The following is an 18,112-nucleotide window of genomic DNA, read 5'->3' on the forward strand; positions in this document are numbered from 1 at the left end:
TGTTTTGTTTTACGCGGGCCTCTCACTGTTGTGGCCTCTCCCGTTGCGGAGCACAGCCTCCGGACGCGCAGGCTCAGCGGCCATGGCTCACGGGTCCAGCTGCTCCGCGGCACGTGGGATCTTCCCGGACCGGGGCACGAACCCACGTCCCCTGCATCGGTAGGCGGACTCTCAACCACTGCGCCACCAGGGAAGCCCCAGCCCCTTTAAGGAAGGTTTTCGAGGAGGTTGGGAAAGAAAGCCCAGGGGCAGAGACTGAGAACTTTCAGAGGTTCAGGAACTTTGGTCACTACCTCAGGTTTAACTTTGCTGGCTCTGAGAGTAGTAAGCCCTTCATCCATTCATTCACTCATTGGTTGATGGATTCACTCATTCAGTTATTCACTCAAGAGTCAATACGTCCTTGCCAGGTGCTGGGCTTTGGAGAGGCAATAGAGGAAGACAAACATGGCCAATGCCCTGAGACCTCACAGTCTAGAAGGGGAGACACACGGGTATATGCGAAACACAGCGCAGTGTGATGAGGGCTGAAATCAGAGGAACACGGGGATGGGGCAAATGCGAGGGGCACAAAATCCCGGCTGGAGGAGGGAGCAGGCTTTGTCTTCAGGAAGAGAGGAGGGTGTGTGGGAACAGGCCACGGCCAGCTCTAGGGGAAGAGGAATGCCAAAATACACCGGGAGCTGAAAACAACTGTAAAAAGGAAAGGGATCAGGGTCAGGACTGGAGGAGGCCGTGGAAGGGTCCCTCTAGAGCCGCCCAGTCGTGAGGAATGAGCTGTGGGGGAACTTAGGGAAAACCTTTCTCATCACCAGCCAGCATCTGCGCGGGGCGCAGCACAGAGAGTGTAAGAGTGAATGTTTGCTCAATGCATAAGTGAGTGAACAAAAGGGCCAACACATGGGTTCCTGACGTTTGCACGAGAGAGTCATTGCTGACTGGACAGTTATTTCTCTGTTCTTCAGATCTACAAAGGGAAGAGTGACACTGATAATCCCCAAGGAGTGAATAATCAAAACGCTGTTATCTTTGGCTTTGAAGTTCATAAAATGCGCTTTCCTCTCCCTCTCCCTTCCAGGCCCCTTCCTTCTTTGCATCCTCATCGCTCTCCCTCCTGTATCTCTCTCTCCTGCCTGCCTTTTACTTCTTTTCCAGCACAGGTGGATTAACTGTCTTGATCAAATCCAGCGAAGATCATATGCAAATTGACTCCTATGTCTTGAGTTCATACTGAGAAGCTGTGAAGGGAAGGCCGATGGGCGCCAGTAGGGGGCACCGACAGGTCTGGGTTTCAGTCCTGACCAGGGAAATTTCATCAGCCACATCCTTCCTGAGGCTGAGCTGAAAGGTCCTAATAGGAGGAGGCTCTGGGGCCCAGCTTGGGCGGGGCCGTACCTGAGGAGCTACCTGACCCAGAGATAGGTCTCTTCCGTCAGTTGTTCACGTATTCAAACATCTGCTGAGCTCCTCCTCTGTGCCGGGCACTGTGCTAACTGCAGGAGAGATAAACAACATGCCACTCCTGCTTTGGGGGCTCTCATGAGCTCTGGAGGAAAGGGATTCCCAACACATTGCAATGTAACATGCATGCAAACGGAAGGGGCTGATGAAGTGCTGGAGGAACAGAGGCAGGACTAAGACCTGGTGGAGTTAGGAAGGCTTCTCTGAAGAGCAAGGATCTGAACTGTGTCTCAAAGATGGGTAGGGATTTGCCTGGAGGAGAAGGGAAGGCACACTGGGATAGGATGTGCTGAACGGAGTTCTTAAAGGGCCAGCTGTTTCTGAACCAGGAGTTCAGTGTGGCTGAAGCCAGGGCTGCCCGAGGGGAGGTGGGTGGGAGGGCCTTGTGTGCTTTGCTGGGAGGGAAGGGAGTTGTTATTTATCACATACACCAGGTTGGTCAGAACCACCAGGATGCTCTTTAAAAATGTAGGTTCCAGGTTCCCATCTCAGACCCACTGAATCAGATCTTTGAGGAAGGAGCTTTGGAATTTGTGTCTTTAAACTTTCTCCAGGTATTTCTGATGATTGACCAAATTTGGGAAATGTTATTGTGGGCAGAATGACTACAAAAGCTAAGCTAGCCCATCTGGCCAAGGCGGGGTTCGCATTTCTCCAGACCATCCCAATCAAAGGGAGGATGCAGAGCTGTGTACCTAGTAGGCCAGCATCACGTGCTCTGAGCTGCCTTTTCTCTTTTCCCTGAATCTTCCCAGCTTCTGGGAGGATGCTTCCAGGAGGATGGACCAAGGTGGTTTTAATTGTTTTATTCTTAGTTTATCGAGGAGAGACATATCCTTCACCTGCCTCTGCAGTGAGACTGTCAGTTCTTGTTCCCACAGTGCAGAGCAGCACAGCCCATGGCGCTCAATCAAGGCTGGCATCTTGACATAGATTCTCGGCCATTCCCATGTCGGACCATTTTGGGGCCTTGTTTGGACCTTCCAATTGCCCTTGGAGGCCCTAGTCACTGAAACATTGCCAGCTCCCTCTCAAGCTCAACCAGGAGAGGTCCTACAAGGGGGATGAAATGGCAGGAAGGGTCCTCATGCCCACACACATACAGGTACTAGGGATGTGTAATCATTCCATGATTATAAGGAGACCTACTCTACACTCCTGCGGGCAAAACTCTCAGCTCCTTCTCATGACAGCATTTTTCTTCACCTGCTCATTGTGAAAGGAGCCCCTGCATTCTCAGTCCAATTTGCCTCTCACTCGCTCCAGATCCTTCACTCACCATCCTCTTTCTCCTACATCTTCATTCTCTTTCTCTGTGCTTGTTTTGCCCACAGCCTACAAACGGGCTCAAAATCCCAATATCCTAAACAAACACCCTAAGTAGCCCAAAGCTTTCTGTCCACCCGACCTCCCTCATGTGCCCTTTCTCCTTCCCTCACTTCACAATTAAGTCAAAAAGGCTGTCTACATGTCTGGCCTCTTGAGCATCCCCCCCTCCCCATCCATTCACTCCCCATCCCACTGCTGTTTCTGTCCCCCAAAGCTCCACTGCAAGGTCTTCTTCCAAGAATAAAGCCAACAGTCTCTTTCCAGTCCTTTTCCAACAAGATGCTTCTCAGCGTTGCCATCATTAGACACATCCTGGTTGGAAACTCTTCCTGCTTTTGCCGCTTGATTTCCCTCCTACCACGCTGACTGCTCCTTCTCTGTTTCTTCCACTGGATCTCCTTCATCTGTAAGGACTGTGTTCCCAGATCCATTCTAAGTCTTTTCATTCTCTTTGCTCTCTCCCGGAAGGGTTATCCATTCCTTACGCTTCTGTTCCCAACTGTGTGTTGACGAAATGACCCCCAAATCTCTCTCTTGAACCCAGATTTATGCAGTCTCCAACCAGTGTATCCAAATGTCATTGGATGAAATGCAGGCACTTCAAATGCACACGCTTCCCTCTTGACTGCTGCCAAGCTTGTTCCTCTTCTTGTATTTCCTTTTAAAGCCACCGATTGGTCCACGTCAGAAAACACTGAGTCATCATCTATTTGTTCATTGAATAAATGTTTACTGAGTGCTTACTATATACCAGGCACTATGGTGGTCACTTGGGACACAATGTTGAATGAGACCTCTCCTTCTCCCTCCATCTCACGCCCAGTCAGCCATCAAGTCCCATCCCATTCCCTAAATTCCTCTTAAATCTGTCTCCCCACTTCATGTTTCCAAAGCCTTAGTTGATGACCCCAGATTTCTTACTTGGGTAACTGCTTCAGCCTCCTAACTGGTCTCACTCTCCCCAGTTTCCCTCTCTAATAGCTCTACTGATGTCAGAGTAATCTTTCAAAAATTCAGACCTCCCTCCTATTGCTCTGGTTCAGAAGAAAGAATGGCCCTCATCCTTCCCAAGGCTGATCCCAGTGCTACCAGTCCCAACCCCTCCCATCTATTCTGAGACCTTGTTCCATCCAGTAGCACAGCATAGCTGCTGAAGTTCATGGGCAATAGACCCAGGAAGACTGGGTTTAAATCTCAGTGCTGCCACTTGTTTCCTGGTTATGTGCTAAGAGTAAGTTTCTTAACCTCCAACCTGTCCACGATTCAGTTTTTTCATCCATCAAATGGGTCTTTTTAAAACCTAATTAATTGTGCTATGAAGAGGATGAAAGAAATTCATTTACACAGAAGGCCTAGCTCAGTTCTTGGCACATGACAGGCATACAATAAGAGATAGCTATTATTGTTATTACCAACAGCCTAACACTTCTACCCTTAACAATCCGTTTCAGGATAAAACTCAAGCCTTTCTACCAAGCATGTGTGTTCACCATGATCTAAATCTTTCCAGCCTCATCTTGATATAGGCATGTTGAATTATTTTCAGTTCTAAGAGACTGTTCCAAACCTTGGTGCCTCTGCACATGTATCCACTCTGAAATACTGATTTCTAAGCCTACTTATCCTTCAAGACCCTGTTCAAATGTCACCTCCTCTGTGAAAAGTCCCCTGACCTTCCAGGTAGTGGCTCCTTCCTAGACTTTCCCAGCGCACTCTAGCCTCATCTCCATTAGCACCTATCCAAACTCTGGCTTTCCATTTACTTACATGACTTCTCTCCTATGCACACGCTCCTGTACGGGACAGAGATCATATCGTGGTCAATGAACGAATAAATGCTCATCTCATAAAAATTATTGTGAACTTGGAGAGGCTGCGATCTTTGCTGAAGGAGATGTTCCCAAAGTGACCAGACAAGCAGTCCTTGGACACACTTGTATCTCTCCTGTGGGCCAGTAAACAGGGGTAGGAACACACTATGCATTTTCCCTGCTATTTGCAGGAAGACAGCTCCGAGTCTTCAGTCTAAGACTTCGAGTTTCTACTCTTACACCGTCCTTTAGGCATTGTATGCTCCCTGGCTGTCTTCCTGGGTGGTGTCAGTAAGGAACTCCCTTCAGCCTTTCTGGGCTCCCCTAGCACTACCTGAAGCCCAGTAAGAACCCATGAAGCTGCTAAGAACACCCTTCTGAACAACTTGACTCTGAGGGAGTGTCCTTCAGAGGGGCTGGCTTCAGGAACCCAGGTTGGAGTGACCTCCTGCAGGGCATGTGGGGTAGTGACCAATATAGGGCCATTGACCTCCACACACCAGCCAAGGCTAGGCCTTCTGAGGGCAAATCAAATTGTTTCTCAGAAAATTCTCATGCCTTACCTATACTTCAGATTCAAAAGCAAACAGAGATAAGCATTTTTAACAATGCCCAAGAAAGAGTCCTCTAGTCGGCAACTTAATAACTTCATGGTAGTAGGTCCTTCTTCTGGTTTAGCCTCCATTTCCACCCTCATGTGGCTGAAACATCCTTCTCCATTGACTAGGTTCATCATCAAATGGTTTGATAAAATATGAATCTTTCTTTGTAAAATGCCTTGCAGAGGAAATCTGTTTCCAGTGTTCCAAATATTATGGTCCTAGGCACTCTTGAGCAAACCATTTAAAAATGTTGAGTAAAATTTAAAAAGAAAAAAAAAAAGCTTTTTACAAGTTAGTAAGTGTTATGAACTGAATTATATCCTCCTAAAATTCATATGTTGAAATCCAAACCCTGAATGTGATGGTATTTGGAGATGGGGCCTTTAGGAAGGTGATTAGGGTTAAATGAAGTAATAAGGGTGGGGCCTTAATCCAATGGGTTTGGTGTCCTCAAAAGAGGGGAGGAGATACCAGAAAGTTTCTCTCTGAATGTGCACAGAGGAAAGGCCACGTGAGGACACAGTGAGAAGGAGGCTGTCTATGAGCTGGGAAGAGTCCTCACCAGAAACCAAATTTGCTGGCATCTTGATCATAGACTTCTATCCTCTATAACTGTGAGAAATAATTGTCCCTTGTTAGAGCCACCCAGTCTCTTATATTTGTTATGGAAGCCTGAGAAGACTAGTATAGAAAGAATTCTCTCAGAGTCTAAAACCCAGTCAACGTAGCGATACAAAATGTGATTCAGAGCATGAAGCTTTGGCCTTGAGTGCATTTTTAAAAACTGGTGAAGTAGAGCTTTGGTTTTCAGGGCCTTGTGGAGAAGAGGGAGAAGGAGACAAAGGTCAGGGTCCACCAAAGTTAGGGACTCTCGATGACACCCCTGAACAAAGCTGAGCTAGTTAAGGCTGCACCCTTAGTGTGAGGATGAACTAGAAATAAGCCTACCTTCCTTCTCATACAGCACTGCTACCCTCTGGGTAGATCTCGAGGCTGACTGTTTATCTCAGACCTTGACACTGAGTGAACAGCAAACAGAAAACTTCCCCTGAGACTCCATCATGCTAAATCTGTCTTCACGTGGGTTTTCAGCCTTCAGATTACTTGGGTGGTTTGAAACCTTCATACTGAGAATTTAGTCTGAAGAGGTCTGGCTGGTAATGCCCCCAGGCACTGAGCAGAAGCAAACACACCAGCTTCTACCCAGGTCTCAAGGAATTCCCACAGACAAAGTTTATGATTCTAACCACACAGTCAAAAATTACAAAACAAAGAAAGAAACATGGTTCTGGGGGCAACAGGTGAGAAACAACAGGCAACAGAGTGAAACTTGCAAAGATTTCATATACTGGGATTCATAGACACAGAATATAAAATAAATGTGTTTAACATATTTAAATAACTTAACTATATGTAAGGAGCAAGAGATTATAAAATTAGCTCAAAAAGCACCTAAAAAAAACTAAATAGGACTTCATAAACTAAAAATAATGATATTTGAAATTAAAATAAATCTCCAGTGAATGACTTCAATGGAGGTTAGACATAATGGAACAGAGAATTATTGAACAGAATGAGAGAAAATGATAGAAGTCTGCCTTGTCAGACTTCCAGAAGCAGAAAAGAGAGAGAATAAAGGAGAGACAACAGTCGAAATGACAATGGCTAAAAATTTTCCCAAACTGATGAAAGATGCAATCCATAGATTCAAGAAGCTTAATGAAATCAAATAGGATGAATACGAAAATATCCACAACTAGACATATGACAGTGAAACTGTAGAACACCAAAAACAAAGGTAGGATAGAAAGAGGAAAAACTCCAAATCATTTTATGAGGTTAACAGTATTTTGACACAGAGATCTGGCAGCGTGTGTGTATATGCATGTGTATGTATGTATGTGTATGTGTGTGTGTGTGTATAATATATTCTATTTTGTTATATATATAATACATAACAAAATAGAAGCAAATTCACTATGCAAAATATTAGTAAATCAAATATAGGCATGTTTAAAAATGATAATACTAAATGACCAGGTTGGGTTTATCTCAGGAATGCAAGGTTGGTTTAACATCAGAAAAATCAACCAGTGGAATTCACCACACAGGAGAATAAAGGAGAAAATCATATGATTATATCAATAGATATAGAAAGATGCTTAATAAAAGTCAACATCCATTCACAATAAAAGCTCTTAGCAAACTAGGATTAGAAAGGACTACAAATTTAAGAAAAAGACTTCAGCAAACATCATACTTAACGGTGAGGAAGTAAAACATTGTGTTTAACACTGAACAATGGCAAAAGTGCCTACTTTCATCACAATGGTTTGACATTACACTGGAGATTCTAGGCAGAACATTGGGCAAGAAAAAGGTTGAAGAAAGGTATAAGATTGAAAAGGAAGAAACAAAACCATCATTCCTTGCAGATGATAACTGTCTTATGTAGAAAACTCCAAAGAATTCACAGATAAATTATTATGGAATAGCTGCTATATACAAAAATCAAAGTATAAAAATTAATTGCATTTCTAACCACCATGCAAGAAAAAGGCAGAAAATAAAATCTTAAAAGATATGATTTATAAAAGCAACATCAAATATATCTAGGAATAAATATATTAAGAATTGTACAAGATTTACAATGGAAAAATGACACAAGTTTACTGAAAGCCCTTAAAGAAGCCCTAAGTAAATACAGATATAGCATATTAATGGACAGGAAGACTTGGTCTCATAAAGATATCAGTTCTCCAATTTATCTGTAGTTTTGGTATAATTAAAATAAAGATTGCAACAGGTCATTTTGTGGATCTTGGCAAGATACTTATAAAATTTATTAGAGAACAAAGGGCACTTCACAGGAAAAAAAGGCACTAACTCGGAAATAAAGATGTGAAAAGATGTATATAGCAGTGCAAAATGATACACGACAACACAGATAAATCTTAAGGACATAATTTTGAGTGAATTTGATTAACACTATATACAACATGATTATATTTATATGAAGTTCAAATGCTGGCAAACTAAATATTTTTATGGATACATACTTATGTGCTAACTATAAAGAAGAGCAGAGGAAAAATAAAGCACACAATCGAGGTAATGGTGACCTGAGGGATAGGGAACGGAATGAGGTTAGTGAGGGACACACATCACTAAGATATCTGTGTATGTGTGTGTTTTTTTTTTTTTTTCTTGAGTGGGGAGATGGCTACACAGGTGTTTGTTGTATTGATGTTCTTTATAACTTATATTTTACAAGTATGCTTTTATCTACTTGGTATTTAGTAAAAACAATTTTTAGTAATTGTCTGCAGAGAATCTACCACAACCAAGTTCTGGGTTTGAAATCCCTGGTAGAACAACTGTCCCCAATCCAGTCCTGCCCATAGGACACTCCCCATCCTCCCCAAGAGCCTTACCTTGGCAGGGTTGAGTGCTGTGATGATCCACACACAGTGTGCATTGTTGTCATACTGAATGGGGAAATTAGGGGAGGTGATGATGCCTGAGGGGCCTCGAAGGTGGGCATCACACATACGGGCTGCAGAGAGGAGATGGAAGACAAGCCTTTTAGTTTAGGTTAGGATGAGTTCCCATCCCCACCTCCCACTCCCAGCCCAGAAGAGACTGAAGTTTGTACATCCCACCCCAGATATAACTTCCTACTTCCTGTTTCCTTCCCCCATGCTTCTTAGCGGGCTCAAAGGAAGTCACAGTTCCCCAAACACTGGGGGAGGAGTAGGCCCCACATGCCTTGACCCGCTGCTCTCTAGGCAACGATGAACTTCCACCGTCAGGCTAAGCAAGCCCCCTACCCTGACATCACTGTTACCGAGCAGCACATCTCTACCAAGAGGGTGTGGGCTACTACACACCTTGACCTCAAGCTAGGTGGACCCCATGCACCTATGGGCCTGCTAAACTGCTCTCCTCCCGCTCTGCTGACTTTTCTGCATTCCCCCATTTGCTCTCAGGCCTCCTGAAGTAGAATCTCAGGGTGTCCTTGTCAAGGCCACCCCACTAGGTATCAGAATGTCTGAGCCCAAGGACTTTGCCGGGGCCTCTGGCTCAGCCCGGTGCCAGGCACCTAGAGTGATTTCAGGGACAATAAAGTACTTCCCCACACTTAGCACGTGCCTGCAATAGGCTTTTGACTAGAAGCATAAAGATTCAAGGTAAATTAGAAGTGCTCTCCTCAAGTAGATATAAAGTGTTATCAATCACAACTTAATCTAATTAAGCTCTTTGAAATAGCTTCTAAACTAATTAGATTAAGTAGTGATTGATACCAGTTAAGGTACTACATTGTATCTAGGTGTTTGCCTTCTTTAAAAACGTGTTCTTTAGTTCCAACCGCTTCATTCTTCAATGTTAGCGCTCGGCTATTTTAATAGAGTTCTACGAGCCTGTTCTGTTGCTGCCCACATGGCAATTTATCTTAATTGTAGGCAAAGTGCCTAACGGTAAGGAAATAGTGAGCAAACTCAACAAGACTAAGTATATAAAATGAAAGTGGTGTCAAACCGGCTTTCCTCTGATGGGACAAAATATCCTAGAACCCCTCTCGGCGTGTGGACAGGGCTGTGCTAAACCTTTCCCAGGAAACCCTTCCTAGGAGGGCCCCAGCTCTGGACATAATTAATCTCTTCTCATTTCACACACTCATTCCTGTGCTCATTCACTCCCACATATACTGAGAGCCTATTAACAGGCCAGGCAGAGTGTGGGGAGAGAAAAGTGTCTAAGACACAATCCCTCTTCTCTGAAGGGCCACCGGCAAGTGGAGGGAACAGATGTGAAAAACAGTTACAACTGAGTGGAGCGAGTGTTGTCAGGGGTTACGTGCAAGAGACCCGGGGTCAGAATTGCTGGCTCTCCCAAGTCCTGCACCTGAAAGATCTTCTCATCCTGACCTCAAATGTTGAATCAGGTTTGAACAAAGCCCTAGGGGAACCCCCTCCCGCACTCCCCTCCCGTGCATCTGATTGCTCCTGTAATACTGTGCTGAGAAACACTGATAATCACTGATTCCACTTGATACAACTGGGCCTGAAGGCGGCACCGCGTGGGGAGGAGAGAGCAGGCTGTGGGGTTTACCAGCTTGGCATTCTGGGTTTGAAGCCCACTTGCTGTGTGTTTAAGTCTGGTAAGTTAGAAAACCTCTCTGATTCTACTTCATCTGTAAAATGGGACTAGTGATATTGCCCCACCGAGGCATGGTGAGGATGAAATTCTATGAGACTTTTGGATATGAAGGCTCACCAAGGATCCGGGACATCGTCAATATTTAACAAAGGGAGGCTGGGACTGTCAGACTCTGATATTATGTTCATTCCATCTCACTATCCCCAAGATTTCTCAAGGCCAGGGATCTTTATTCTACCTTTCCTGAAGTTTCTTTATAGGATTTTTTTTTCCCATGACCACACTGGAGACTGACACCATCACTAAACAAATTAGAATAAGGTCGTCAAAACCGAAACCCTGATCCCAGCCCACCTTTGCAAAGAGGACCTGTGGATTCCGCATGCTAGGCCTGCAGGGGATCCTGAGAAACCTCTACCAGCACGACCTGTACACCTGTTCGGGAGACTCAGGTTTTACTGCCAAAAGCCCTCAGCTTCAGACTTACTTTATCCTGCACTTGTTTCCAAAAATTAGAATGTATTTGCAGTATGTTGAAATGTGCTGGAGATAAATTAGAGAGAACAGGTCAAAAAGGCATGTACCACTTTAAGGGCTTAGAGGGGTTTAATTAAAACATTACAGTCTGCAGCTAGTTAGCCTGGAGCACCTAAAAATAGGTTCAGAATGGAGCATCAGCTCCTTTTTTCCTCTGCTGTCTGGTTAAGGTCAGGGGGTCTGCAGACAGACAGACTTCTCCCTGAGCAGCCAGCAGCCGGGATCCCACCGACAGATGGATAGCTCATCGCTGTGACCCACAAGGGCTGGCGAGATGGCTGAAGCTCAGACAGTGACTGAATAAATGAAGAAACACATATTTATGTTTCTCTGTTTGCCTTTTCCCATCAAATGCCTTGCTGGATAGCTTTCAGGAGACTTTTCCAGGACCTTCCATGCCCAAGCTCTGCTGCAAAGTCCCATTCTTCCTCTGAACATCCTACACCATATAACAGGGGCAGCATTCCAGGGGACTTCAGGGAGATATCATTTAGACCCACCACCAGTTCTGGCATCAAAACAACTTGGTACCAGAAAGGGAACTGCTGCAGGTGCAAGTCCCTCTGGTCTTCTATCTTCTCCCCAAATCTTATTCCCACCCTGCTCCATGCTGGCTTCCCTCACTTCTCCTACTACTGACCTCCCTCCTCATCCTTTCCTTTCCACAGTTCTCTCTCTAGAACCACCTCCTGACCACCAATTCTAAGGCAAACAAACTCTGACTTGTAGCTGCAACGTCTTTCAGAACCTCCTCCTCCAACTCCTGCCGTGCGTGAAGCCCATCTCCCCCTCCTGGGTCCGCAGCACTCTGCAGTGGAGAGCTTTCTCCTCCCCGCCAGTGTTTTGTTCCACAAACAATTGCTAAACCCCTGGAGGAAGTCTTCTCTGACCTTCATCTGTATCTCACTCCACTGACACCAACTTTCTCTCCACCATCAGCTCCCTGTCTTCTCGTCCATCCTTACCCAGCTTAGATCCCATGGTCCACCATTATGATCATTTTCTTGCAAATTCACCTAAGTCCCTCGCTCCTTTTTCCTTTAAATGATTGCCCGAAAGACATCAATTGCGGATGAACTTCTCCACCTACATTCTCTAGCCCTGCCCCCACGCAGCAGAGCTTTGCTGGAGAAAAATCACATGAGTAGGAAGATTGGTGTCACTATAAATTCATGATCGCCCACCTCAAAAAGTACTGGATATTGTCCAGCAACTCGCCATGTAGCCCTATTAAGCTCACTCTCCCACTCTGCTCAAAGACCCTTTCACGCCTCCTGCACGTCCCTCAGACCTCTCACCTTTCCCCTTGCCTCCCCTTACTCTCAGGTGATGACCTTGCTTCAGTCTTTGTGGGTGGAACAGAGGACATTGGGCAGGCGTGCCCTCTCTCTCACCCCCCAAGTCTGCAATCCTGTCTGCTTATGTGCCCATCTTCTTCCTTTCGCTTCCAACAGAGGGATGGCTCCTTCGCCTTTCAGAGGTCAGCGCCTCCTCCTGAGATCAGGTGCCCCTGCCCAAGGTCAACCATGTCCGTGGCCACACCCAGGGCCCATTGTTCTGGGACCCAGGAGAGTCCATCTGTGAGATCTTAAACTCCATCACCCTGCTCCTTTCCCCGCTGCCTACGCATCCAGCAGAGTGACTTTGGTCTCGTTGCACCACCTGCTGTCCTAAACCCTAGGTCTCTCCAGACCCCTGGCTCCCTCATTTCTCGCCATCTCTCCATCCCCTCCTGACCCTTCTTCCTCACTACCTAGTCTGGACCTCAAGACCCTCACCAGCAGCTCCTGTGACACTCTCCTATCTGCCTTTGATTAACCATCTCTATTCCTAATCCTGGGTGTCCGGGGGCTGCCAGGAGAACCATGGCACCACCACAGACTTTGTGGTTTGCCATTGTAATGGAAGCTTTGGCCCAAGTCAGTCCTCTCTCTTGTCTTTGTTCCATTTCCTTGACAGTTCCTTACAGGGGCAATTTCAAACATCCACCTCTTAGTTGAGCCACTTAACCCCAGAGGCTGCTCTCCAGTCTTTGTTGTACTCGACCTCTCTAAAGTGTCTGACCCTGCTGACCCTTCTCTCTCTGTGAAACTCACATTCACTGGCTTCCGTGATGCCTCTGGCTCTTCTCCTACCTCTGCGACTGATCCAACTTATCCATTAACTCCCTAAAATAGTTGTTTAAATCTGGGCAAAGAACATATAATACTTTGCACAGTTCCTGCCAATTTTCTGTGAGTTCACAATTAGATCAAAATAAATGTTACCAAAAAGTGGGGGCAAGGGGGAGGAGAGGTTGTTCTATGTGGTTCCATCTAGTGTATTTACTCCAAATTGGTGTCCAGGTGCAATTTTCAAGTAGAAGTAGGACAGAGCCTTTGGACTGCGGTGGAATCCCAGTTCAAAAGATTAGCTTTGGGCCTTTGGGCAAGTTGGCGGACCACTCCAAGCTTTAGCTAAATATAAAACATGGATGTTGTCTCTTTCTTTGTAAAGAAATTATAAAAAATGTTACTGTACTGCTTTTTACAAGTATAAATAGCTTAATAAATGGGAGCTTTACCATTAGTACATACGTATAGGTAAGGGGCTCAGGGAGCAACGGTGCATGTATTCTAGTGAAGCCAGTACATCACCCAGGGGAGAATAACTACAGAGGAGAGGAGAGGAAGGCGGGGGTAGCATGGGGGAGGGATGGGGGTAGGGGTGAGGGAGTGGAGAAAAGAGGAGGGGAGGGAGATGAAGACAAAACTCTGAACAACAGTAGTGTTTAAGGGGGAGGCCCCGGGAAGCTGACCCAAGACGGAAGACAGCCACCTGTAATTTTCACGGCATTAAATTAAACTTTTTTTGCAATATTTCCCACATTTCACTCCCACCTTAGGAGAATGAGCGAGAAGATTCAGAGCATTTCAGTAATTTGCCCTGTGCCATATGGTATGTTACTAGCAAGGTTGGAACTTGAACTTAGGTCTCTGCGTCCTGAGTCTGGTGTTCTATTTACCACAAAAGCTCTTATTCTAGGAAGAAAAATAATGTACGACTTTCTGTTGATGATCTACTCTGCGACTCGGTAACTGTATTTCATCCGGGGCTGGTACTCCATCCCTATCCCCTGTCAACACCAATTTGTGGTCAAGGAAACCAGATCTCCTGGTTGTCAATTTGGTCCTCTTCACTCCACCAGTGGTTTACAAACCGTGTTCCCCAGAACCTCAGGGGTTCCCTGGGCGTGGCTTCGCGGCTGCTGGAAGTGGTGAGAAGGGGGCAACTCCAAATCCCCCGCCCCTACTTCATTGAGAGAAGCTCCACAGCGTTTATTTTATTTATGGGGCCTCTGCAAAAGCTTTTTAAAAACTATTGGGCTCCCTATGTGAAATAAGTTTGACAAGCCCTATATTATACTGCCTGTATCTGGGCCTGAATAGAATTAGTTTATCGGGATAACAATGTTTCATGTTGTCCTCAATTCCTCAATTCCAAAATCAAAATTTTCTAGTAGTTAAATGAGAAGCTTATTTCTTCTGGTGGGAAGGGAAGAAAGAAAAGGCCTGTGAATATCTAATTTCAAATTCCAAAATGAGGGCACGTTCCCCAATTGTTCATTTGTTTCAATCACTGATTCATTCAGGTTGTCCTCAAACATTTGTTGAAAACCTATCATTTGCCGGGTCCCATGTTTTGGTAGAATTAATTGTGTGGAAAATGAATGTTTAAAATCAAATCATATTTTAAATGCATTAGAGGAAAAATAATACTACTGTGTGTGGCGGTGAATCCTTCTCAGACTATGATCTTTTGGTAACCTGCTTATTAGGGGAGCTACCGTGGAATTCAAAGAGTTTTGTCCCTTTCTATTTTTAAAGTGGGCTTCATTTAAACTCTCTGTTAAAAAAATCACAATTAGAATAGTGATTCTGACTAATTAAAAATAAGAGATTTTAAAAGGAAAACTTTCAAAGCTGCCAAAATTAAAGAACCCTCCCTTGAATTTAATATCTAACTCAGCCCTTGGCCTTCAGGGAAGTGTCGGACAGATCATCCAAGTCCAAACCCAGCAACCTTTGCTTTTCTCTTCCTCCCTCACAATGACCTTGGGAGAGGGAAAAAGAGGGAGAGAGTGGCAGGAAGGTGAACCTGCCCAGAGCCCCCTCTCAACCACAGCTAGTGCTGGTCACTTTCTATAAAATGGCTTGTTTCAATTTGGCAATCACTAGGCACTGGAGGTTTTGTTTTCCCAGTTCACAGATGAGGGCCCTGTGGCTGAAAAAGAGGAAGGAAGCCGCCCAGGGCCAGCAAGCCAGCAGGAGGTAGAGTTGGTCTCTAGATCAAAGTCTGTGGGCCTCCCAAGGCGCGTGATTGCAACAGGATTGGACAGGACAGTGAGGAAACAGGCTTCTAAAAGATCTGGGGCCACTAGAGGCTGAGGGTGCGCTCTGAGGCGTGGGGAAGCTATATCCTGACAGGCCTCAGTTGTTTAGTTTAACCTACACACGCTGCACACGAGCCTCACAGATACGCTGGGGTCACTTCTAAATGAGGCCTTTCATGTGCACTGTCTCCTCTAGTTCTCGCAGTAATGTCATAAAGCAATGCTCTATAATCACTGCCTTTTATCAAAAGAAAAGAGATTCACAGAGGTGAAAAGACACCCGGCTAAAAAGTGGTGATGGTTGGATTTGTACTCAATTCTGTCTGGCTATGTCTTCTGTGATTTCCCCTCCACTTCCCAGGGGCAGAGGATGGGATGAAAATGGATGTGAGAAAGCTCGGCCCCATGCTTAGTCAATAGTGTGGCAGAGAATGCAGAGTCTAGTGGGTCAAAATCATTGGAGGGACTTGGCTGGGGCACACAACATGTCTGGAGAAAAAGACGAGCACATCACTTGACTGTGAACTTTCTTCTGAAACACCAGCCCTTCCCCACCCCGGGCTTATTCATGTAAACAACCACCATTACTAAGAGAACAACCTGCCTCCAATGAAAAGGTCTTGCAGAGAGATCAGATCCCACCACCTCCTGAAGGCATCCTTGTTCTGGCTCCTCAAAAGGAATTTTGAAATGACAGACAGGCAAAGGGAGCCTTGCTCCTCAGACCTGATAATTCTATGCCTGTCTACTCAGCTGGTGTCTTGGTTCCCCAGAAATGGAGTGCTGTGCTATTCAATTATTCACTTATTAAATCATCCATTCAACACATGCTACTGAGCACCTACTATGTGCCTGGCCCTATTCAAGGCAGTGAACAAAACAGACGTCCTTGCCCTGTAGAGCTTACATTCTAGCACAAGGATGTTTGCTTTCTTGTCCGGCACTTCCTAATTCATAAAGTGTTTCCATATCTACAACTCCATTTGACCCTCACATTAACACAAGATGGGTAGGGTAGGAGCCATGACCTACATTTACCAGTAAGAAAATAAGCCCAGGGAAGATAGGGGCTTTGCCAAATTACCCATGGCCAGCTGGTGGCAAAGCTGAGAGTAATACCCAAGAATTCTTTCATTTGATTTTTTTTTGTGTGTGTGTGGTACGTGGGCCTCTCACTGTTGTGGCCTCTCCCGTTGCGGAGCACAGGCTCCAGATGCGCAGGCTCAGCGGCCATGGCTCACGGGCCCAGCCACTCCGCAGCAAGTGGGATCTTCCCGGACCGGGGCACGAACCCGTGTCCCCTGCATCGGCAGGCGGACTCTCAACCACTGCGCCACCAGGGAAGCCCTTTTGTTTGATTTTTTAGAAAAATATTAGTTAAGTGGAATCTTTGAAATAATATAACTAAAATCAGTGGGGATGCAAAGCACATTATTAATTGTGGATCATGGCCACCTCAAAGGTGAGTGAGAATGAATTAATCTAAGGCTTATTTGAGAGAGATTTTCATGACCCTCTTCCAGAGCGCTTATCAACACAGTAAAAAAAGGGAGTGGGTCTCAGCTCCAACTTGCCCCTTCCTCAGTGCAGCAGGATCTAAGTTATTTACCCTGGACGCATCTTACTCTTGCATGAATTTCATCTTGATGCATGTGCCTGGAGAGAGACAAAGAATCTCCTTCTTAAACTGGAAGGATCTGGAATGTAACTTTAGTGGGCAGCACACTTTCTCTTCAAAGGGTCACTCAAAAGGGCCACTGCTGTCTTTGTTTACAAACCCTAGAGTGATTCCTTACTTTCGTACCAAGAACTCTTGAGTCTCGGTCATGTATGCAAACAATGGAAAAAGAGAGATGAATGCAGTGTAGGACATGAAAGCTGTCTAGTGGTGCCCTGCGAGATTAGGCCAGGGGCTTCTCTACCATAGAAGCAGCTGCTGTCCTGTCCAAAGAAAAAATACACGCAGGTCTCATATTTTAAGATTATTTGGGGGATGGGACTTGGCCAGCCCAGCCTTGGTTCTTTTGAAACCTGGGATGGCAGGGCCCCCGAGAATAAGACGTCCAGGTGTGAGGTTAGAGGAATCCCACAGAGAGGCCTTTTGAGGTCATGGTCCCTGTTACTCCTGCATAGCTCAGAGCATTCTTTCAGAAGTGACAGGTCTGTTTATTGCTGAGTATGTGGAAAGACACAAGGGCATTGAGATGGAGGGTTTGGGATGTCTGTGTGCTATAATGGAAGGATTCAAGGTGACATGATACAAAGTGACTTCCCTTCCCATCTAGGTGCAGCTGTAATATCTTGGTGCAGTGGGCCAGAAACCTGCTCATGTGTGACTCCCTGACTAGACTGTCAGGTGCAGGCAGGGCAGGGACCGTGCCTCTCTTCCCCAACTCTGTTATCTCTGCTATCTCCTGCTCTTCTATAGGCCTGGATACAGAGGAGGTGCTAAATAAATGTGTTGGGTTCATTAGTAAATGGATGCAGAATCTGAGGTGTGGGGAGCAGCGAGAATGAGATGAGCCAGTCTGGATGAGAGCCTGGACTCAGGCATCAGGAGCTGGGCTCCGTCCTCCATGCCCAGCCCAGCTTGCTGGCCAGCCTCCCTTTCCAGGGGCACCCTCACCTCGGCAGACCGGCCTGTGGTCACTCCAGGCTGCAAACATGTCGCTGACTTTCATACAGGTGATCCGCTTGGACCCTTGCAGGTCATAGCCCTCGTTGCAGGTGAACTGGACGCTGGATCCTAACCTGGGAGACAAGGCGTATCTGTGAGCTCCACCCCTGGGCCTGCCAGGTCCCCCCTGAGTCCTTCCTAGGTCCACAAAGAAGCACCATGC

The 18,112-nt window shown here is 45.8% G+C and overlaps 1 protein-coding gene across 1 annotated transcript in view; it reads right to left on the reverse strand.

Annotated features, from left to right (window-relative positions):
* The window catches only part of CSMD2 (CUB and Sushi multiple domains 2), a 661,952-nt gene that overhangs the window by 304,267 nt on the left and 339,573 nt on the right, over positions 1–18,112 (reverse strand). Inside the window, exons 9-10 of the mRNA XM_032640663.1 lie at positions 17,899–18,023; positions 8,638–8,759 (exon numbers count right to left, since the gene is read on the reverse strand). Of these exons, the coding sequence (XP_032496554.1) occupies positions 8,638–8,759; positions 17,899–18,023 (247 nt within the window). The remainder of the gene's footprint in view (positions 1–8,637; positions 8,760–17,898; positions 18,024–18,112) is intronic.

Source organism: Phocoena sinus, chromosome 1 (assembly GCF_008692025.1).
Source record: "Phocoena sinus isolate mPhoSin1 chromosome 1, mPhoSin1.pri, whole genome shotgun sequence".
NCBI classification, from domain to species: domain Eukaryota; kingdom Metazoa; phylum Chordata; class Mammalia; order Artiodactyla; family Phocoenidae; genus Phocoena; species Phocoena sinus.